This window comes from Rhinatrema bivittatum, chromosome 4 (genome assembly GCF_901001135.1).
Source record: "Rhinatrema bivittatum chromosome 4, aRhiBiv1.1, whole genome shotgun sequence".
In the NCBI taxonomy this organism is placed as follows: Eukaryota; Metazoa; Chordata; class Amphibia; order Gymnophiona; family Rhinatrematidae; genus Rhinatrema; species Rhinatrema bivittatum.
In genome coordinates, this window is record NC_042618.1 from 123,777,328 (window position 1) to 123,800,872 (window position 23,545).

At 39.2% G+C, this 23,545-nt stretch overlaps 1 protein-coding gene across 11 annotated transcripts in view; it reads right to left on the reverse strand.

Moving 5' to 3' along the window:
* The window catches only part of MTA1 (metastasis associated 1), an 885,916-nt gene that overhangs the window by 62,843 nt on the left and 799,528 nt on the right, over positions 1 to 23,545 (reverse strand). For 7 of the 11 annotated variants that reach the window (XM_029598824.1, XM_029598817.1, XM_029598815.1 and 4 more), the window contains 2 exons: positions 6,089 to 6,120; positions 2,409 to 2,560 (listed from right to left, as the gene is read on the reverse strand). In XM_029598824.1, coding sequence (XP_029454684.1) covers positions 2,409 to 2,560; positions 6,089 to 6,120 — 184 coding nt within the window. Of the gene's footprint in view, positions 1 to 2,408; positions 2,561 to 4,940; positions 4,981 to 6,088; positions 6,121 to 23,545 lie in introns of all 11 variants that reach the window. The other 4 variants (XM_029598823.1, XM_029598821.1, XM_029598825.1 and 1 more) reach the window with 2 other exon arrangements.

Sequence of the window (23,545 nt, forward strand, 5' to 3'; positions counted from 1 at the left end):
TTGAGCCAAGCCCATTGTCTCCCTGAAATAGCTGCTGCAGATACTCTGGTTGCAGTGTCGAAGATGTCATAACATGATCTGATCTCATGTTTTCCTGCCTCCAAACCATTGTTAATTAGGGTGTGGAGTTGTTCTGGAAGTGACTGAGGCATGGAGGTTGTCAACTCCTGCATCTTCTTAAAAATGACTCTGTTATATTGGGTCATATAGAGTTGGTAAGTGGAAATTTGGAGGATCAACATTGATCCTTGAAAGACTCGGTGACCAATGGTATCTAAAAACTTCTGTTCCTTGCCAGGGGGAAAGGAAGTGTGAGGTTTTGACCTTTTTGCTCTCTTTTGCGCAGATTCAACCACCACAGATTGGTGATCCAACCGAGGCTTCTGAAAGCCTGGAGCTGACTGCACCAAATAGGTAGAGTCTGTTTTCCTGTGGACTGGTGCAATGGAGCCTGGATGTTCCCAGTTCTTCTTGAGGAGATCTAGAAGAACTTGGTGAATAGGGATGGAGGTGATTTCCTTGGGTGCATCCAGGAATTGAAGCAACTCCATCATTTGATGTCTGTCGTCCTGTTCTGTTAGTAATTGGAAGGGGACCAATTCAGACATTTCCTTCACAAAATTTATGAAAGAAAGGTCCTCTGGAGGAGAACGCTTTCTACTCTCAGTGGGTGAAGGAGATGATGGCAAGTCATTGGTGTCTGGTGAGGAATCATCAGTCCAGGTATCATAAGGATCAGCACCTGTCCCTCTAGGAACTGGAGAGGGATGGGGGAGTTGGATAACTGAAGGTCCCGGTCTAGGCTCCGAAGGAATAACCGAAGAAACCGATGAAAGCAATGAAGGCCCCGGTGCAGGCATCGAGGACATCGGTGGATGGCTTGATGGCGCCGATGGAGGTATCGGCACCGATCTCGATGGCTGAGGCAGAACTCTTGATGGAGGCAGAATGGTGTTTCTCCTCCCGATGATAAAGTAAGCAGAGAGGGCACCGGAGCCATCCGTGACCCGGGGTCCATCGGTGGAAAAGCGGCTATAAGCGCATCCATTCTCGATAGCAGCGGTGCCAAGGCTGCTGGAATCGGGTCAGTAGCCGGTTCCACTATCGGTACGAATGTCGGTGCCGGGGGAACCTGGAGTCGGTGCATTGCCTTGTCGATGGTCTCCTGAACCATCCAGTCCAGTTCTTCTCGGAGACTTGTAGCAAGCAGCCCCGGCTCTGGAACAGAAGGAGGCAAAGGCCCCTTAACGGAGGGACCACCGTTAAAGGCAGAGTCGCAGCTCCCGATGCCCTGTTGGGCGAGGTGTGCCTCAGTGACCCGGTCACCGAAAAGGTCGGTGCCTTTTCTGGACGGGGTTTCTTCGACGGCGGCTCGGACGATGGTGAGGTCAATGATTTCGCTCCCTCGATGGTCTGAGACTTTTGATGCTGGTGGCGATGTTTCTTTTTACGATCCCCTCGGTCCTGAGGGGGAGAAGAGGGTGTCGAAGGCCGAGAAGTTGTCAATGCCGGACGGTCACCGGTCGATGTTGGCGCGATGTTGACGGTGCGGGTTCAGATGACGTCGATGCAATGGACGGAGTCGGGGTTTGAGCACGGAAGAGAAGTCCCATCTTATCTATTCTGGCCTTGCGACCTTTTGGTGTCATTAGGGCACATTTGGTGCAGGTGAAGATATCGTGCTCTCGTCCAAGACACATTACACAGACTTTGAGGGTCTGTAATGGACATGGTACGAGTACAGTCCAGGCACCGACGGAACCCAGACGCCATGGCCATAGAAAAAAATCGAGCTGCGGTACGGTTGCCAGCCAGTAGGCCGCGAGGGCTAAACTCAACTATAATCAACGGAAAGCGGGTAAAAACTTACTGGAGTACCGCGGACTGAAAAAGTTAATGGAGGGACCCCTGTGGGGCAATTTAACTTTTAATAATTCCGTGAGGAAAATTCCTGTCAGGAATCCTTGCAAAGCTCCTTAACCGCGTGGCTACTGCTGAGCGGAAAAAAGAAGACTAAAGAGGGACTCCCTGCTGGCTGCAGGGTTAGTGCCATGCTGGGCATGCCCAGTAGGGGCCAGTCAAAGTCACGGAACAAAAGTGTTCCGTGATTGGGCTCCATTCTGTGATGTCACCCATATGTGAGGACTACCATCCTGCTTGTCCTGTGAGAAACAAGTATATTGTAAATCAGTTTATTCTTATTGTGTTTTGTTGCCACCATTAATTTCCAGTTGTGTGTACAGTAATATGGAGTTGCACTATATATGGGATATTTTACTGAACTGAAAAAATTATGAAATTAATTGCTACTTCAAATCTGCACTCTCATATTGAAAAGAGCCACATGAATCCCCCAAAAAAGAAAAAATTGCTTCCAGTTCATGTTCCTATAGATGTCAGTTACCAACCTGGTTTCCTCAGTGGTCATGTAGAAAACATCATCAGGAGCATCAATCCAATTCATCCTCCTCCTTTTCACTGGTGGCATGGATCCACCACGAATTAATCTGACTTTTGTTGGGTAGGATTTCCCATTGAGTAGCAAATTTCGGCTTGGTCCCTAGCACAATGTACAAAGAGCAATGACAATATAGATCATGAAAAAAGCAATCATATCAAAACATTTACTGTATAAAAGGAGGGGAGTGAGTTAAGAGTTACATAAGAATTTATATTTAGTAATTCAATGCAGAGCTCAGAAAAAAAGCAAACAATCTGCAGTATTAGAGATTCAGGCCCTTTCCAAGTTATAGCAGGACAATGCATTACAAGCAAGAGCAGAAAGAATGCAAAGCATCACCAGTGCACCTCAAGCCTTGTCTAAAAATGTTCCCCTTATATCAGATTCTGTAGTGTAGCATTTTAGTACTTGTATTGGTCATGGAGAAAATTGGATTCTTTTCAGATTGTGATATATTGTATTTCACCAACACCAGAAGTAGCCAAAAAGGATGCTATATATAACTTTTCAAGACCATATGAATCTTTTTGATATGATGAAGGAATTCATGTGGCCCTAACAAGCTCATGTACCTCATTGTCTTTGGATAATTCTTATGTTGATATAGCAAAAAAGTATTATAATCTGCAAAGAAATCCTTGTACATGATTATTATCCAGGTCTTATATAAGCTCATCCTATACGCTGGATAAATGAAGTCAATAGTTACTGATCTTTTTTCTTGGGAAAAGGTTAAGATCATAAAACTGAATGAAACAAATTTTCATCAAATCAGATGGTATTAGAAGATCAACTGCAATTTAAAGTTTTTAAATGGAAAAAGAATAATATACTAAAACTACATTCTATGCATTTTTACAGTTCTACAAACATGCACTGTACATCCTTCCATTCTGAGTTCATATTTAAGAAATAACTAAGATTATGCACAAAGTCAGAGTATAAAAATGGTTAACATTATGATCAGTTAACTAGAAAAATTATCTTTTAAATGAACTGTAGATATAATTTGAAACTTAAGTTCTTATCCATTTTTCTACATGCTGTAAGCTAAGGAGGACTAAAAAACATAAAAAACTAATTTAACCTCAGTGTTGGGAGTTCCACTCTCTCAATCACAACCTAATTCATAAATACACAAGCCAGAGCTCTGAACCTAGCAGTTAACTAATGAATCAGAAAATAACATTGTTAAAATTTTCCATTCGTTTCAAAATTCTGTTAGTGAGTAAGCAGTTAAAATGTTTTCATAAGGTTCAAATTTAGAATCTATATACTAAAGGGCTTTAGTGTTAATGCTTACATTTAACACCCAGGTCCATACATTTGCATGCTTGTTAGCATTACCACATGCTAATGCAACATGTATGCAAATGCTTCCTCTTCAGCTCCCCCCAAAAAATTATACTTATACATCTCTTCAACAGGTATTACTACTGGATAGTACAAGGCTTAAGGCAAATCACAATGTAGAAAATTCAGTAAACCTTCTTTTCTGTGGCCCATGTTAACTCTCATCACCAGTCCTCCCATCCCAATACACAAACAAGGTCCTTTGGTGTCCAGCCCTGTAATATATCCTCCACTTCCCCCAAAGACTCAAACTGGGCCATGACTCCTTCCACATCCTCTCCTCAAGGCCTCTCCAGAATTAAGATGGGTCTTCTGGATCCCCCTATCCTGAAGCAAGACAGTACTTCCTGGCATGCAAACCCCCACCACTCATCTCAAAAACATCCCATTTATGATCGCCTAAGTACTCCAGAATCTTTGTCAATAAGAGGGAGTCCATGTTCTTCCTGCTGGCCACAGTGCCAAATCCAAAAAAGCACTGCCAACACAATGATCCACATATCTTCATTCCAGAGATGAAGGGGATGGGGTTTGGAAGCCTGATACTTTGTGGTGTGGAGGTCGGGTAGGGAAGGGGATAGGTTCCTTGTGCTAACTGGCCCTCTCACTTTGGGTTACTTAGCATAGGGAAACATCACATGCAGAGGACAGTCTACATTATCATAGCTGCATTTGCTATATTATTACTTTCATACATTGGGTTTTAAACTCCGATATAATGCAGGCATTAAATCAAGCAAGTAACTTGTATTACAGTGCTGGTTTTAATACTGGTTAGTACTTAGACCCACTTAAAGATAAAGGATAATACAAAAATATTTATTACTTAAGAGGATGCAAAGCATTTTCTTCAAGTACTGTCAAGTCAGGGAAATTCAACATCATGTCTCTTTTCATCACAGCTACTTAGAAATAGAAAAGTAGAGGGATTCCACCTCATTAAGTAAACTTGTCCTGAAGTATGGATCTTTTGTCAAAGAAATGTCAATGTGAAGTCTATTTTATAATTTCCATATCTGTAATATTGTGCTATTTTCCTTTCCTCCTGGCCTTTCATACTTTCTTTCCAGGCCAGACAGATAGCCAGTCCCCTCAAGAACCAAAGCTGAATCTAAAATCCACTTACTGATGTGCTTTAACTCCAAAATGTTACAATGAAACAGCTTCTAAAATGACAGAAATCAGAAGTGTCGATGGGAACATTTAAAGTTATCTATCCAGTCTAAAACAGCAGATTCCAAGAAAGTGGAGAAAAATAGTGTGTGGTTGCTGACTTCTACCAATCATGTGATGATCGTGTATTTTATATATATATATATATATATATATATATATATATATATATATATATATATATATGTCTAAACATACATATATGTACATCTATTCTCATACACACAGATATACAAACAGCTTGGCATGTGCCAAGACATGATGACAAGATGGCTCTTTAATGTATCATACTCTGTTTCAGTTAGACCAGATTCTTGCTTTGGTCATTTGGGAAAGCTCAGAGCATGATAGTGTCTTTGAAACAAAACAGAAATGATGGTCGAAACTAAAGCAATGAAATATAAAAAAATAAAATAAAAGCAGTTCAATCACATATTCTAGTAATAGCCCAACTTTTTCAAATGCACTGACTAAATGTTTACCCAGCATATCATCCATTTCCTGAATACATTTTAAAAAGATATTTGCTACATTATAACAAAAAACAATTTATACTACACTTTCCAAAATAAAATACTGTCTAACTGGCTCTTAATGCCATTAAGGCCTATTTTTAATACCTCCCACTGTAAAAATTTCACTATAACATTATTTTGAGTTTTAGGAACAAACTGATACAGAGAGTAGGAGCATCCTTTCTAGGCATACAGATATGAAGTGTCATAGATGGGATGTACTACTTTTTTCTCAGATTTTTTTTTATTATTGAATTAGTCATGACTTCAATTACATTGTTTTATAAATCTTAATATGCATCTTAATATGCATATATTTAAACTACAATAAATGATCATTATGAAAATTAATTCCATCTAGAGGTTTTGATTATGAGAAAATTCCTTTGCCTGACCTGCAGCACCATGTAATTACACTATGTCTGAATCCCTTTTCTAGTTTTCAGCCAATGTAAAGATGTACCCTGACCATTAAAGAATAAAATATAAAATTCAGATACCAAGGACATAGCGCATATAAATATGCTTAGAATAGGGAGCTATTTTAGAGACAGTTCAATTTGGTTTTTAATGAACATTCTCTTACCATTTGTCTGGTTTGTCCGTGGTTAGGCACACCTAACAAACATGAAAGAGAATAGATCTCGTAAGACACCATATTTTTCCAATATAAAAACAGAAAAAAACATTCCTACTTTTGTTTCTTAGACAAGCATTCTCAAAAATCTATTCTCGTGGAAGGGGAAGAGTTATAAACAAATATTTCTATCATCTTTGCCTTCCAACTGTGTTCAGAACCTACGTTGGAAATGGTCTCTGTTTTGAAAACTGCACTGAGTGGAATACATAGAGATTATGGTGGAAACAACTATCCTATAAACATACACTCACGCAAAATGTCTCGATTCAGACATGGTGGTGGGTTTTCTTCATAGACTCATTACGTTCTATCTGACCAAGCCCAAGGATATATATAACAAAAAAGTCTGCCAAACCTAAAAAACCACTAAAACAGCTCTACTTTTTCTGTACCAGGAGCAAACTGAGTAGCCCTTCTTTTTCCTTACATTCTGTACTGGATTTAATTAAAGTTACTTTTTTGGTGGTTATAACACACAATCTTACTACTGTTCTCCTTCCTTCAAAGGATACCAAAACAACATGTTCATTGCAAGCAGTGAATTAGGCAGACTATTGGAACCATAACTACCAGCATGTCAATCCACCCTATACTATGACAATCTAGTCAAACAAACAGTACTGAGAAAATACTGCTGAAAATGAATTGAAAAATGAACTATTGAAAATGAACTATTCACTGCAACAAGCAAGGTGTCAGGAAAAGGCTTATATTTTAAGCAAAACAGTATTAGAAATGTAAAGTTCAGAGATTGCAGAAATTGATTACTTTATAAGACAACAGCAATATGGTGTTATGAAGATAAAACTAAGTAAAGTAGGCACATATGAGGGCAAATATGCACACAGATTTCTTCCTCTATAATTCTGTACCCAAAATACACCATGCAGTGATGAAGGGATGGTGCTGGATTATTAATTCAAGTGTGAAGATATAATATGGCCAAAGACTGCAGGACACTGATCAACTCATTCTCTAACCAAATGAAAACACAACTAGCCTTTGTCTATGAATATATTGTCATTTTTTTTCTAGCTGCTATAATTTGGAAGACAAAAGAACACTAAAAGAAAAAAGATCAATGATATATAGATGTAGATACAGTACATAGACATATGTATCAAGAGAATAAGAAAAAGGAACACTCAAAAGTCTTTATAAATTTAAAACACCTTTTTATCAAGCTTGAACTGAGAAGTCAAGGGGAAAATCAAAAACAAAAAAGACTGAAAAAGAAAAGGATGAATTTCCATGTTATTAGAACAAAAAAGGTAACAATGTTCTATTTGTGACATCAGAGTGTTGCTATGGGAATGGTGATAAAAAAAGGACTGTGATCTGCTAGCATGAACAAGAAGCATTGAGTAAAAGATGGCTAATGAGAGAAATCTTGCTGAGTGTATATGCTTTTATGTTTATCATTTCTTTTTGATGGAATGGCATTTCCTAAAATGATGTGATTTTCAATTCTGCAGACTACATATTAACTCACTGAGAAGTGGTACCACCATATTTAGATTCCCTAAACTGCAGTTTCTAATAAACTAGTTCATAAAATAAAAGACTACTTGTAGCCAGGGTTCAAATTTAAGCCTAAACACCAGGAGAAATTAAGACTTACCTGATAATTTCCTTTCTTTTATTTCTGCTATACCAGTCCAGAATGATTGGGTTTAGTACCTCAACCAGTTGATGAGGGCAGAGAACAGCCTTTTTGTTTTTATCCTGTGACATCACTACGACATGTATGTGGTACAGTGCCAGTTAAAGCCAGTATTCCCATGACAAAGATTTCAAAATATATGACAAAATTTACCAACTGTTTTTTTTTTATTGTTACTGACAAAGGTCCTCTTTAAAATTGTTGTGTTAAATAACGTTATAATTTGTCTTTTTCTTTTTTGTTAATTTTCTCATTTACTAGAAAATCTCTTTTTTGTGTGTTTTAACTTCCTGGATGTTACAGAAATAAAGGGAAGGAAATTATCAGGTAAGTATAAATTTCTCCTTCCTCTGCTTCCAGAATGACTTCCAGAATGACTGGGAAGTACCAAAGTCCAAGTATTCTGGGTAGGAGGATAATATACCTGCATATAGAACGCTTGCTTTATAAATAATGTTCTTTTCCATAAAAAGATCCCATCTGTAATGTTTTGATCATAAATGTAATGTGGATATCCAGCTCCTTCTTCCGCCCAAGATGATGACATATCACTAATTGAATGGGCTCTGATTTCTGACAGTGTCTGATTTCCTTTTAACATATATGCTGTTCCTTTGTCCAACTTGGTTGGTTTGGCTGCTGCCTAAATTTTTATGCTCCTCCAAAATAAATGAACAATTTAAGGTGAATTTTAAAAGCTGGGTGTGTGTGAAAATCGGGAGACATATGTGTATCTATCACACGCGTGTGTCCACCTGATTTTATAAGCCGTCCATGTGCATGCACAGGTATTAATGTGCGAATATCTCGCATCATGAAAAACGGAGAGGAATGTGGGCGAGGAATGGGTGCTCTGGGGTGGGGCCAAGAGATATGCGTGCAAGCAGCTATGTGCCTGGGCACACGCCCAAATATATTTCAGCGCAAGGTTACTTCTGTTATGGAAGAGATATAAGTCTTAATAAAACTATTTCTAGGCATTTATGAAGTGTTTGAGGGGTCTGGGTTAGCTAGGGAGAGTGCAGGCTAAAGAACCAGGGGTGTTTGGAGGACCTAGCTCTAGACTGGGCAAACTGGTAGACAAACTTGTGAAACTGTGTGTCCTAAAGCCGACTTATGCTGCTCTGCGCGTATAAACTTAAAATTAGGAGTACATATGTGTGTGCCAGGGTTATTGTATAACATGCGCTCAGTATATAAAACTGCCGCATATCTGTATATGTGTGCCTGCATGCCCGTTTTAAAGTTACCGTCTAAATCTTTCTGGGAAAAAAACTAAGAACTCTAAATATCGCCATAAGATTTTGATTACTTCTAAGTTAAAGAAGAGATCACTTCCTGTTAAGTAGAATGAGCTAAATTAATTGAATTTGTATTGGTGATTAATTTAAAAGCATTTAGATAATGTTTTTGATACTAGAATAACTGTCCTTAAGATACGAACATTACTCATCATCCTTTTAATAGGATCAAAAGGCACTGTTATTGAAGTCTTCATGAACAAATTTGTTTTGTTCACTGATCTTTTCTGGCTTTGACTACTTTAATGGTTTACTTCTTGGCCTTCCGATCTCCTCTCTCCGTTCTTTACAATTAGTCCAAAATGCAGCTAACTATATTCTTTCTGAACAAAAAATAAATGACCACATTTCTTCAGTTCTTTTCTCACTACATTGGCTTCCTATCTTTTTTCATATACAATACAAAATTCTTTGACTAGTACACAATTTAATTCATAACCCATCAGCTGTTTGGCAAAGCACCCTCCTTCGACTCTACCAACCCTCTCGACAATTACGATCCTCTAATACATGTTTACTTGAGGTACCAACAGTTTGGCTGGCAAGATTAGATCTCACTAGATGTTGAGCCTTTTCCGTTGCAGGTCCCTCACTGTGGAACTCCCTTCCTGACCACCTTAGATCACTATCTACTTCTAAAGAATTTAAGCAACAGTTAAAAACTTACTTTACACTTGCATACAAATAATATTTTTCCATTTTATTCTTTTTCTACCAGACTCAGTCCACTTTAATGTATTATGCATGATTTAATTGTTTTATTTCTATTTGATTTTACAATGTAAATTTTTAACATATATGTTCACTGTAAACCGCTTAGGTCTACCCAGATTGAATAAGCGGCATATAAAAAGTTATAAATAAATAAATAGTATCCACAGTGGATAAAACCGATCTTTAGGACGTGCTCAGGCTCTAATTTCTGTCAAGTAACAGAGCTTGTCTTTGTATTACTGATACCTGCAACCAAATTTAATTGTGTGCTTAAAACCTTTTACTAGCCCCTTTTGGTAGAAAAGCTAAAATTGCAGAAATATCTGCATGGCTAGGAGAGTTTGATGAAGCTTTGCAAAATGATGCAAAAGAATGCCAAACAAATATATGCTAAGGAAATTATCTTTTATTATTATGAAATTTTAATATTTTGCTCACAAAAATAGGATTGATAGAAAGGATGACAAAAAACCTTTATTAACTAAATTTAACCTCTCTAGAGTCATGCTATAAGATAAAATTGGAAATTGGTCCTACAATGATAATGAGCTTTGGATTAGAAAATCTCTGGCTTCTAGACATTTTAGAGGTTGTCTTAACTGCATTTCCATTAGATGTGCATAATAAGGCCACCTGGGTCAAATTGGTGCCACTAGTACCCCCTTAGTTAGTTAAATTGTTTTTTGTTAAAATAAGTCCCATTAAGGGGCCATGGAGTGAAACACATACTTCAAGTTCCCCTTTGGCCAAGTCTGTAATAGTGTAAGACTTATTCCTTGATGCCTTATGCCTTGCTTCCTCAGGAAAACTGCATCATCTTTGTATGTTGCTAATTCAGATTAGGACTGATACACTTCCTAAAGAAGCTCCTGCTCACTGGTATAGAGAAGATTTTGGCTTTGGAAATCAGTTTGTAAATTCTACCCTCGCTCAATATAAAGTGCAGGAAATGCTTTGAGACATTGGATATCCCCCGACTATGGGGGTCATTTTCAAAGGAGTTACGCATGTAAATGTGACATACTATCGTAGCAATTTTCAAAAGCTATTTACTCGAGTAAAGTGCACTTACTTGAGTAAATCCTATGGACAATTCAATGGCATATATTGTAGCAATTTTGAAAAGCCCACTTACTTGAGTAAAGTGTATTTACTCGAGCAAAAACCAGTTTTGCTGGGGTAAATGCTTTTTAAAATCTACCCCTATAGGTTTATTTATTTTCTATATAATAAATGTATATACCACCTACTACTAAAACAATTGCAGTGGTTCCACCTTGCTTGATTATACATGCCACTGCGGTAGCTTTATTACATAGAAATCTTATTACTTTACTCTTCAGATGCAGAAAAAAAAGTGAACTAAACACTAAAACTCATTGCTCTATTCTCAATTTTTATAATTGAATATGATGCTTTTATGTGAGATCATTGAATTTACACAAAGTGACCCTCACAGTCAGCTTCCCAGCCTGGTAAGTTTATATCTGTTGTTACTAAACCCATTATCATTGATCTAGCGAAATTACTCTTTTTTTTTTTTTTTAACAGACTTATTTTCAAAGGAAAAGTAAAAGTAAGGGTGAGACAACACTTTTGATTTTGAGAAAAAAGGTTTGTGCAGGACAGGAGAAAGCTCTGGAGACATAATGTAAGCTCTGAATCTAGGTACCAAGCACATGGGAATTCCTTTCCTTTTTTTTTTTTTTTAATACTTGGCAATAATTATCAACTGTTCAAGGATACATAAGCATTTTACTTTGTGGGTAATAAATTGAACTCAAAGATTTTTTTTAACTTTTTTTTTTAGGAAGCCACACTTTTTCATACTAGGATTCCTTAGTGAGTAATGATGCTCTGATTAAAAAGGTATGGTGAACTATTATCAATTCTTTTCTTAGACATGCTGCTAAAAATCACCCTTACTTCAGTGAATGATCTTTGCATGTCTGAACTGGAAATACTTCTTAGTTATGCCCTAATTAAGAAATTTCTGATGGCTTCCTATTATTGGAATGTGGAAATATCTCTGTTAGATCTAGCAAGCTTTAAAAATTCACCTTTCAGGGTTTCGTCAACATTACTAAACAATTAGGTTCAATTAAAAAATATGGTGCAAACAATCTTAGATCACTCCCTTCCTAAATTCAGAATTGAGTCTGCATGTTTTATCTTTTGTTGGAATCGCAAAGAATACTTAAATTCTAAAAGGTGAATTTTAAAAGCTTGGTGCAAGCCAAAATCGGGAGCTACATGCCAATCAAATTTTAAAAGCCACTCAGATGTGTGAAAATCTCTCACTGAGTGCATCTCTCACTCAATTTCGAAAAGGGGTGTGGTGTTGACATGGTTTGGGCAGGGCATAGGTGTTTTGCGGCATGGCTAAGAGATGTGTGCATAAATATTTGCATGCCTCGTTGCACACCCAGGACCTCTGTCACGTAAGTTTACTTCTGCTATGGAGGAGGTATAAGTTGTAAACCCCCCCCCCCAACAAAATCAAACTCATCAGCAAGTTGAGGGATTTAAAGGGACTGGGGTAGCTGGGGAGAGTGCAGGCAATTAAACCAGGGGATTTTGGAGGTCCTAGCTCTTAACTGGGTGAACAGGTGGATGTGCACCAAGGTAGAAACGAGATTTATGTGCCTAAGTGCATGGCAGCATAAAATTAGGCACACGTGCACGCGCTCAGGCTATTTTATAACATATGCACACATGCTATAAAATCGCTGCATCCCTGGGTGTGCACCAATGCACGTGTGCCAATGTGCACCCATACGCTGCTTTGAAAGTTACCCTCCCTATGTTTACTCCTTGAATGGAACCAGACCTAATGCTTTCAACAAAGCAATTTGCTTATGGTAATTAGCACTATTATTATTTATAAACATGGTGGTACCATGTAACTCTCTTAAAATAGAAAGGCTAGCTCTAAGGTACAGCCATTTTTTAAGAAACCCAAGGTTGACTGGCACATGGCTAATTTTATTTATTTGTTTTATATTCCACCCTTTAACATTTCAAAACCGATTACATTCAGGCACTACAGGTATGTGGTTAAGTGAAATCACTCTTTATATATTCTTTAGGGCTACTGCCTATTGGCTTGCACAAAAAGCCGACCTGAGAATTATAAGAACATAAGAAATTGCCATGCTGGGTCAGACCAAGGGTCCATCAAGCCCAGCATTCTGTTTCCAACAGAGGCCAAACCAGGCCACAAGAATCTGGTAATTACCCAAACACTAAGAAGATCCCATGCTAGTGATGCAATTAATAGCAATGGCTATTCCCTAAGTAAACTTGATTAATAGCAGTTAATGGAGTTCTCCTCCAAGAACTTATTCAAACCTTTTTTGAACCCAGCTACACTAACCACATCCTCTGGCAACAAATTCCAGAGCTTTATTGTGCGTTGAGTGAAAAAGAATTTTCTCCGATTAGTCTTAAATGTGCTACTTGTTAACTTAATAGAATGCTCCCTAGTCCTTCTATTATTCGAAAGTGTAAATAACCGATTCCCATCTACTTGTTCAAGACCTCTCATGATCTTAAAGACCTCTATCATATCCCCCCTCAGCCGTCTCTTCTCCAAGCTGAACAGCCCTAACCTCTTCAGCCTTTCCTCATAGGGGAGCTGTTCCATCTTCTTGATCATTTTGATTGCCCTTCTCTGTACCTTCTCCATCGCAACTATATTTTTTTTGAGATGCAGGGACCAGAATTGTACACAGAATTCAAGGTGCGATCTCACCATGGAGTGATATAGAGGCATTATGACATTTTCCGTTTTATTAACCATTCCCTTCCTAAAAATTCCTAACATTCTGTTTGCTTTTTTGACTGCTGCAGCACACTGAGCCGACAATTTTAAAGTATTATCCACTATGATGCCTAGATCTTTTTCCTGGGTGGTAGCTCCTAATATTGAACCTAACGTCATGTAACTACAGCAAGGGTTATTTTTCCCTATATGCAACACCTTGCACTTGTCCACATTAAATTTCATCTGCCATTTGGATGCCTAATCTTCCAGTCTTGCAAGGTCCTCCTGAAATGTGTCACAATCCGCTTGTGATTTAACTACTCTGAATAATTTTGTATCATCTGCAAATTTGATAAACTCACTCGTCGAATTCCTTTCCAGATCATTTATATATATATTGAAAAGCACCGGTCCAAGTACAGATCCCTGAGGTACTCCACTGTTTATCCTTTTCCACTGAGAAAATTTACCATTTAATCCTACTCTCTGTTTCCTGTCTTTTAACCAAGTTTGTAATCCACGAAAGGACATCGCCTCCTATCCCATGACTTTTTAGTTTTATTAGCAGCCTCTCATGAGGGACTTTGTCAAACGCCTTCTGAAAATCCAAATACACTACATCTACCAGTTCACCTTTATCCACCTGTTTATTAACCCCTTCAAAAAAAATGAAGCACATTTGTTAGGCAAGACTTCCCTTGTGTAAATCCATGTTGACTGTGTTCCATTAAACCATGTCTTTCTATATGCTCTACGATTTTGATCTTGAGAATAGTTTCCACTATTTTTCCCGGTACTGAAGTCATGCTCACTGGTCTATAGTTACCCAGTTACATTGGCCACCCTCCAGTCTTCAGGTACAATGGATGATTTTAATGATAGGTTACAAATTCTAATAGATCCTGGAGTTGAATTTACTACTTTTTGAAATGGCATGTCACCTTTGGATTTTAAGGCTTGAGAAGTATAATGAATACTTCTAGAATCACAGTATTGACTATGAACTCCATAAAAGCAAAAATTGGCCTTAGAACTAACCTTTGAGGGGTAGATTTTATAATTTTGTGCGAGCTAATTTTGAAGCACAAATGCTTTTAACACATAGTTTGAACAGGTTGCCACTTGATCTACTAAAACAATAATTTACTCCCTTATCCAATCCTCAAGACAGATGCTTTCTCTCGGAGAGATAACTGATTTAATGGTCACCATAGGGACCATTGTATTTAATCGTAGCTTTTAAAATAAATGAGCCAGAAAGTCTGAAGGAAGTGAGCTTAGTGATATATCTCTTGTGTGAAACAAGTTTTGAGCAAGCGCCCTTTAGATGAAACAATAATCACTAATTTTCGATGTAGTGGAAAAGATTGTTGTAGCACATGTATACTTTTTATATTCACAGTCGGGGCTCTCTACTAATTTATATTCTGGCAGCCTTAAGGAAAAATGCTGTAAATACTTCTTTATCCATTACAAAAAAAACAAACCTTCTTTCTTCTAAAAAAAAACAAAAAACAAAAAAAAAACCAACTTATTTCTAACAGGGACAGTGTCTACAATAGAAATATCTATTGTATAAATGACCAGTGTGTGTGTGTGTGTCTGTTTCTTTAATAATTTCCCATTTGAGACTTTAAAACTCCTAAAAGGTTACGTAGATAACATGATAAATGCTCCTGAGGATTCTTTATTGCAGGAAATAAAGCATCTAATCCTTCATCCTGCTTACAAAGCACAGGAAGCTAATTAAGGAATCTGAAAATTTCTTTGAACAAACACTAGTAGAATGGATGCTGTCTTATAAGACTGATCCCATTTTATATAAAGTTCTGATTTCAAAAACAGACGGGACGTGAGTTTTGCTTATATGTGGCTGTGCAATGCGTGAGCTGTTCTAAAAACAGCCTCCGTTCTACAAACAATGAATGAAATTGTTGATTCTAGCAAAGCAGGGTAAACATATAACTGTTCTTTATATTACTTTAGAACTTTTATTTTTAGTTATGAAAGTACATTTTTATTGTACATTTGTTTTATGATGCTTCTGTTTAATATGATTTTGTTCATTACCTTGTTAACTGCACTGATCAAATCTATTGGATGTAGTGGAATTAAATAATGCAATAATTAAATAAATATAAATGCCCTATTTTTACATACGCCATAGTTTATTCGCTGCAATTTAATAGTGTAGGCTTTTCTGTGCAGTGCATGCTGTTCTGTTTGCTTCAGCTGATCTATTGCTGCTGCAAGGAGCATAATGTTGATAAAGTACTGGCCTATGAAGGGCTTAAAACGGCCCTATGAACAAGACAAAGGCTAAAATTATTTTAAGCAGCTTGAAACTCACTAGTTGAATGCCCTTTAGCCTTAAAAGTTTCTGAGAGGATCCTCTTCCTTTTTTCCTTAAGATATGCTGAGAATGGGAGCAAATCCAAATTTTGGCTTGCTACTATGTAAAAATTACAGGTGCATGCTCCAAAACAAAATTCACACCTTACACATATGCTCTTAAGTTGCTTAACCATGAACCCTTTGATTGGAATGCCACCATTATCAAATTCCAGCTCCGCTCACTGTTCTGTAAAAATTACAGGTGCATGGCCTAATCAAATTGAATGTCTCTGATAAAATGGTCCTTTTCTGTTTCCTTCCAATTCAAATCATAGGCCAGACCAATAAGATATATAATACTACTGTTCAAACAGCAGTATCAACTGGAGGAAGAGAATACTGGGTATAACTGTCACTGGACTACACTTATATAGTTGTGATGTCACCGGATAAAATAAAAAGAATGTCCTCTGCCTCTATCAACTGGATAAGGGATTAAACCCAATTGTTCTGGACTGGTGTAGCAGAAAGCAAAGGAAGCAGCATTACTAAGCCATCAAATTCAAGCTGATTAGGTTTTCTGTTAAGCCAAAGTAGCTTTTCTACAGCTTACATTGTGGTCAATACAGAGTAAAATGAACAAATGATCTTTTCATTCCCCTCTGGCTTTCTGGTTCAAGTATGTTGATTGTGGTACATCTGCCTGCCAATTACCCTGAAACGTGGAATAGCCAGACAAATGCTGACAGGCTGTTTCTTCTTTGGAATTAATTCATAGTGGTCACAAAGACTGCAATGAAACCGGAACTGGCTATGGTCTAGTTAGTTTACTAACTTTAAATTGATAAAACTGCATAATTACTTTTTAGTAAACTATCTTAAAATACCAGTCCCTCTTGTAAAAGCTTTTTTTTAATTCATTATTCTAATGAACCATGAATTGCATGCTGCATGCCTTATTCAAATATGTTTTTTGATATTTAATATTTCACATACTTTTCTTATGCAAAACTGTAGCTGCAAAACTAAGTGCACATAACAGGACCCTACCTGTGCAGTTTAAAAACAAAGACCAAGTTTACCATAGTCTGAATGAACAGAATTAATTTTAATGACAGTTGTATCAGTGAGTCCCCATCACGAGAAGGATGTAGGCTGTCCTTAATATACTACAGTACTGCAGTGCCCAATTTTTAGAACTACTTCAGCCAATCTTGCAAAGGTCACATTTTAGTCTGTATTGCATTATGCATTCTAATCTTATTTTCTGTATATACAAAAACCTTAAAAATGAATACAAAAAATAATATATTGCAGTATTGCTTTGGTCTGCTGTGCATATAAAAAGATGTTGAAATTTCAAGTTCTTACTTACCAAAATAAGTTCCTACCAAGATTGGCAAAAAAGAGAAACATATTTAATGTTACACATAAAAATAAAAAGGACTGTTTAATTATAACAGTCCAGTAAAAATGAACCAATTGATTCCTTGATCCCTTTAGTTGTAATGGAAGGCAGGCAAAGTATATCTTTAGTAAATTTGATTACCCTGGGCTTCTCTTTGATTTTAAATTCAGACATGCAAAATTCATAAACACTAAAGCACAAGTTATATTGTTTTAGGGCCAATCTACTTAAGATTTTCATGTTATGACATGTTAATATTTTCTGTCTTTCACATTTACTTCCTACACTATTACCTGATTTGCTTTATGAGGTGCATCCACAACATATCTGCTATTGAGTTGAATACTGCCTTAAGGAAAAGATGACTTGGCTGCCTCAAAAAATAAATAAAAAAGAAAAAGGCAAAGAGTGACACAGTTCCTCTCTGAATGAAGCAAGCAGGTTCCTACCTCTTATTGTGCCTACATCACATTATTTATGGAAAGAATTCTAGGGAACTTAGAAACAAGCCTAGATTCCGAAATATTGAAGAGAACCATATCCATTTATAATTGATAAAATAATTCCTCACTCCCCTCTATACAACACATATCTGTTTGAAGAAGTTCTAAAGCATGCCACTCTACTCATACTCAGGCTAGATCACTATGTTGATTCCCAGTAGTCTTATGAACATTTCTACTGCTATAAACTCAGACAAAACAACCACCCAATGTTCTATATTACATCTGACACCTGAGTAGACAGATTTCAGTATCAATATCTTGAGGTCTTGCTCTCAATTCATTTTTAGGGTTTTGGACTTTCAGAGATTATTATCTAGCAATCTTTGAAGTCTGATGGATGCTGCCTACTAACAGTGGCTGCAGCAGGATAACAGTTTTTGCTGTTTTTGACTGAAATTTGGAAACCCCAATTTCCTAGATTGAGCATTTCTCAAGTGCTTAAGATGGACAAATAATCATCCCCAAAAATCCAAAGCCCTATTCATTTTGAACTTGAGGATATGTACAAATTAATGTACTAGCAGAGAAACTCTACACACTACATCTTCTAGACTGACCCTTTGTTTTACTTCTCACTATCAATGACTGGGAAATTAACCTTGCCAAGGTATTTCCTTAGGGAAAGTACTTACATTTTGACCACTTGCTGCTGAGATAAGCATAAAGGAAAAAAGAACTATCATAAATAATCTTTGTGTCAATGCTAGTCATTTTGGCAATTTTCAAGATCAATATCTCTGGGAATCCTCTACCTCAACCCCAGATAAAGTAGGAATACTTTGCCAGAAGCATAAAAAAATGCATGGCTTAGCACCATTTTTCACTCATGTGTTAAATCAATGTATTTTGCATTAGCAAGAGTCCCTGACCTACAAACTCCAAAGGATTGTGACTTTATATTTAAGCCTTACGATAAGTATTATCTTATTCAGCTAAGCATCACTTTTGATTACTTGTGCTGCGTCAAATCCCTTACAGCATTTTCAGTTGTTTACTTGAAGAGGCTGATCCAGAAAACATATCTAATTTTTTTCTCCTATGCATGCTTGATGATTTCATCATCATAACAAATAATCTTTCATTTTCCATCAATAAGCAGGCTGAATTAGCCATGCTGTTTAGGTGACATCATCTGATTGCTCTTGCGGACCATCCCTCTTCAAAGATAGAACTTTGATCTGCTGCGCCTGTGCGGCACTTCCCGCGAGAAGTGCATCATCTCTCTCCTCAGTCTTCGTTTTTCTGCGCTCGTGCACAGACGTTTTCGTTTTTCTCTCCTCATCATTCTCATTATCTTGAGAGTTTATTTCTTCTTTTTCGCACTAGCGATATCCCAAAAAAACACTTTTCAGTTCTAACCAGCATGTCCAAGAAGCCTGGATTTAAGTATTGTCAGTGTGGACACAATGTCCATCACTGACAACCATAATTACTGCTACCTCTGCCTAGGCCCAGATCATGACCAAGCATTGTGTCAAGACTGCGACCGCATGTCTCCACGGGCGCATAAGCAGAGGGCAGTGAAGACAGCCTCCTCTGGGATAAGAAGGGAGATTCTTCACCTTCAGGAAGCTATGGACCCTCCCTGAGGCACTCAACGTATTCTTCCCCAGGCCCTAAAACAGCATCCCACAATGTCCACAGGAGGTCTTCCTTGATGGAGCCGTAGGTAAAGTCAAGGGACAAACATTCAGCAGCAGTGGATGAGAAAGTCACTTCTGCACCTGGAAAACCCAAGCAAAGACCTGCGGGGATCTCCAAATTCAATTCGGGCGCAGGTGTGTCGTTGGTGTCGTTCAAAGCTTTGCACCGACCAGATGATTGCATCGAGTTCTAAACAACTGAGTCACCTCCAGGATGCATTGACACAATCAACACGGAAGACACCAGATAAAAGCAACCGCATCATTCCTGCCTCGACCCACGAGGCATTGGCGTAGACATCTAAGCAGGCACCGACTCAGGAAATTTCAATGCAAGTTACCGCACATGACAAGACGCATTGACACAGATGCAATGTTCCTCCGCACACTCCCACATTTCTTGACACATGGGTCAGCCAAAGGTGACGGCAGATGAAAATCTGCTTTTTATAATATGACAGAGGAGTCCCAGGGGTCTCAAAGCCCACATCGCAAGAAAAAGAGAGTGGACCCTACATCATCGTCTCGTAGTAGGCACAGTGTGGACTCGATCCTGGACATCTTTTCACAACCACCTTGGGCTTCCCCTCCCAAGCCTGTCTTAAATCAATTCCAGGTCTTCTTTCTCCTAGGGAGACCGTACTATCTATTCCGATTTGTCCTCATGATCCCATCTTAAGGACTATATTCTTCAGGAGGAACTTTCTCTGAGAAACAAACAGGATCCATCGGATAAAGGTTCCTGGGACCGGATACACCCTTCCTCAGATATTTTGTCTGTGGTGTACGCTCTTGTGGGAGACAGTCTTCGAATACCATCGTTTTGGAGAAACAGCGGCTCCTTTTGGATCTATCTCCAAGCCAATCTCAACAGGCCATGGACCAGATTTCAATCATAAGGAATCTGTTCTCCTCTTTGCATCCAGAGATTCTGCCCCTGCATATTCTGGGATCGAGTGGGGAAGGGATTTGGGACCCTTTCTCTCCAGGGAAGCCCAAGTTAAGTGGGAGAGGTCTTAGCCACCGTCACCTCAGACAGTCCACCCAGACACTTCGCCAGGCCTTTTGCCCAACAGCTTGATGGTTATTCCATTCGACCCTCTGGAAGAACCTCCAGACCAGTCTTCTACTCTAAAGGATCTAACCTATTCATGGTTTGTGGAGAAGCTGGGCAATATGCTGGGGGTAGAAGTTCGAAAACTTCCTGCCCCTAGGGAGGAAGTCTTTGGGATCCTGAAGATCCTAGAAGTTCCAGCTGAAACTTCGGCTCTGCCTTCCCATAAGGTACTCAATGTGGTGCTGTCAAAAATGTGAGAGTCCCCTCACTCCAACCTTCCAGTCTCCAGGAAGCTGGATTTGAAGTTTAGATTACAAAAGTCCACGACTTATGGGGTCGTCCAACTTCCGCATGTGTCAATTGTTGAATCTGTGATGAAATGCGCAAAACAAATCAAGCATGAATCTACTCCTCCAGGGAGGGAACACAAACTACTTGATGACTTTGCCAAGAAAACCTTTCAAAGTGCAATGTTAACATCCCGAATCCAACAGCACTAGTTTTACATGGTCCAGTATCTCTATGAATATCTGCAGCTATTGAAGCCATTTCTTCATTCGGAAAAAGGCTAGCAACTAATGCCTCATCCTTTTTATGATCTGGAAGAGGGGTTACTGCATTTGCCGAAGGCAGTCTATGAGTCCTTCGAAACCTCTTCCCGAACCTCCGCCACTGCCATTGCTGCTCGTTGAATAGCTTGGCTCCATTTCAGCTCCATTACGGAAGACGTTCATGACAGGCTAGAAAATCTACCCTGCTTAGGTGAGAACCTGTTTGGCGACAGGCTGAAGGACACAGTATCCCAAATCTAGGAACAAAATTTGGCGGTGCAGACTTTGTTGATGACGTTGGATTCTCAGGCCACAGCAAAGAGGTTCTACCATAAATATTGCAAGCCTTACTATTATCAAAGGAAACCGTTCAAGCAGTTTCAGCCATTCAGGCCTCAGCTATAACAGTTTCAGCAATCTCGTACACAGTCCCAACCTGCTCAACCTAGAGGTCACCAACGAGACTGCAAACAGAAGCCCTCGCAGCCAACAATCCCAAAACCCCCTCAGTATTTTTTAGGTCAGCCCAGCCACAGCCTCTCTTGCCAGTTGGGGGGCAGGATATGCCATTTTTCCTTGGAGTGGAGTCAAATCACATCAGATCAGTGGGTTCTAAGGATCGTCCGCAAGGGTTATCATCTGAATTTCATGATCAAACATTCCCTTCCCCGTTATGCTGGCCTTCTCAACAATCTCTTCTGGAGCAGGAGATTCAAGCCTTGCTCCAACAGCAGGCCATCCAACCAGTAGCCAAACACCAAATCAATACCGGTTACTATTCCTAGTATTTCCTTATTTCGAACACTCGGGAGATCCCAGACCTATTCTAGACTTATGATCCCTCAACAAGCACCTCCGGAGGGAGATGTTCAAGATGTCATCCCTCAAGTTAATCCTTCCATTCATTCAGAGAAATGACTGGATGTGTTCTTTGGATCTCAAAGACGCTTACACCCATATCCCGATACACCCATCCTGCTGGTGACTCCTGTACTTCCAGGTAGCTTTGAAGTACTACCAGTACAAAGTGCTACCCTCTGGCCTTTCCTCAGCTCCCAGAGTTTTCATCAAATGTTTGGCTATGGCAGTGGCTCATCTAAGATGCCAGGGAATCCGGGTTTTTTCCTATCTGGATGACTGGCTGATAGTCTCCCCCAACCAGTCATCCCTACAAGAACATCTGCAAACGACAATCACTTGCTTAGAGTCTTTAGGATTCCTCATCAACTACAAGAAATCAGTACTCAAACCGACCCAGATACTGCAATTCATAGGACCCAGCACTCTATCAAGTCTTGCGCCTTCTTTCTGCAGGAGAGGATCCTTCTGTGTACAGATTTACTCAGCAGATCAGTTGTCATAGTGCGCTAGATGCTTGCAATCCTGGGACACATGGCAGCGGCCATCCATGCCGTATCTCACACCCGCCTACATATGCGGCACCTTCAGTGGGGCTTGAAATCTCAATGGACACAATACTGCCAACCAATGACAAAGAAGTTAACCTTAAAGGACTCCATGCGGAGAGACATTCATTGGTGGTTGAAAGCGGGGGTGCTCTTCAGGAGCCCCTCCCCAAGTCTCGTCCTTACCACAGACGCATCCACTCAGGGTTCGGTGGCTCATCTTCTTCACTACAAAACACAGGGCCTATGGTTGATGGAGAAGCTGTTCTACCAAATCAACCTTCTGGAACTAGGAGCCATGAGATATGCTCTAATGGCCTTCGCTCATCTACTATGAAGCCACGCCCTTATGATTTATATGGTCAATCAGGTGGCCATGTTCTATGTCAACAAGCAGGGGGGCTCGGGCTCCTCTGCCGGGATGCAGTATGGATCTGGGAGTGGGCCATCGAAGACTCAATGACCCTGCGTACGAGGTATTTACCTGAATAGCAAACACATTGGCAGATTGCCTAAGCATAATTTTCCACCCTCACGAATGGTCCTTCAGCCAATCTATGGCCGACAGGATCTTCCTACAGTGGGGTCAACCTTGGTTGGATCTTTTCGCCACCGAACAAAATCGGAAGGTAACCCGGTTCTGCTCTGTCCATCCAAGTCGACTCAGGGAGATGCAGGATTCCTTTCTCATGTGTTAGTCGAAGGGCCTGCTATATGCTTTTCCCCAATTCCTCTCATCTCAAGGACAGTTCAGAAGATGATCTAGGATAATGCTCGTAAGATACTCATAGCACCAGCGTGGCCGAGACAACCCTAGTTTGCGTATCTGGTGCAGTACTCTGAGAACAGTCCACTATATCTCGGTCAAGACCCAGATCTCTTAACTCAAGAAGAGGGCTCCCTACTTTACCCTCTCCACTCTTCCTTCAACCTAATGGCCTAGATGTTGAATGAGAGATCTTGTAAGGTTTAGCTCTCTAAGTGGATATTCAATGAATTATTATAGCAGCAAGTGTTAAGGATCTGCTCCTCCAGAGAGGAGGAGTTAGCAATC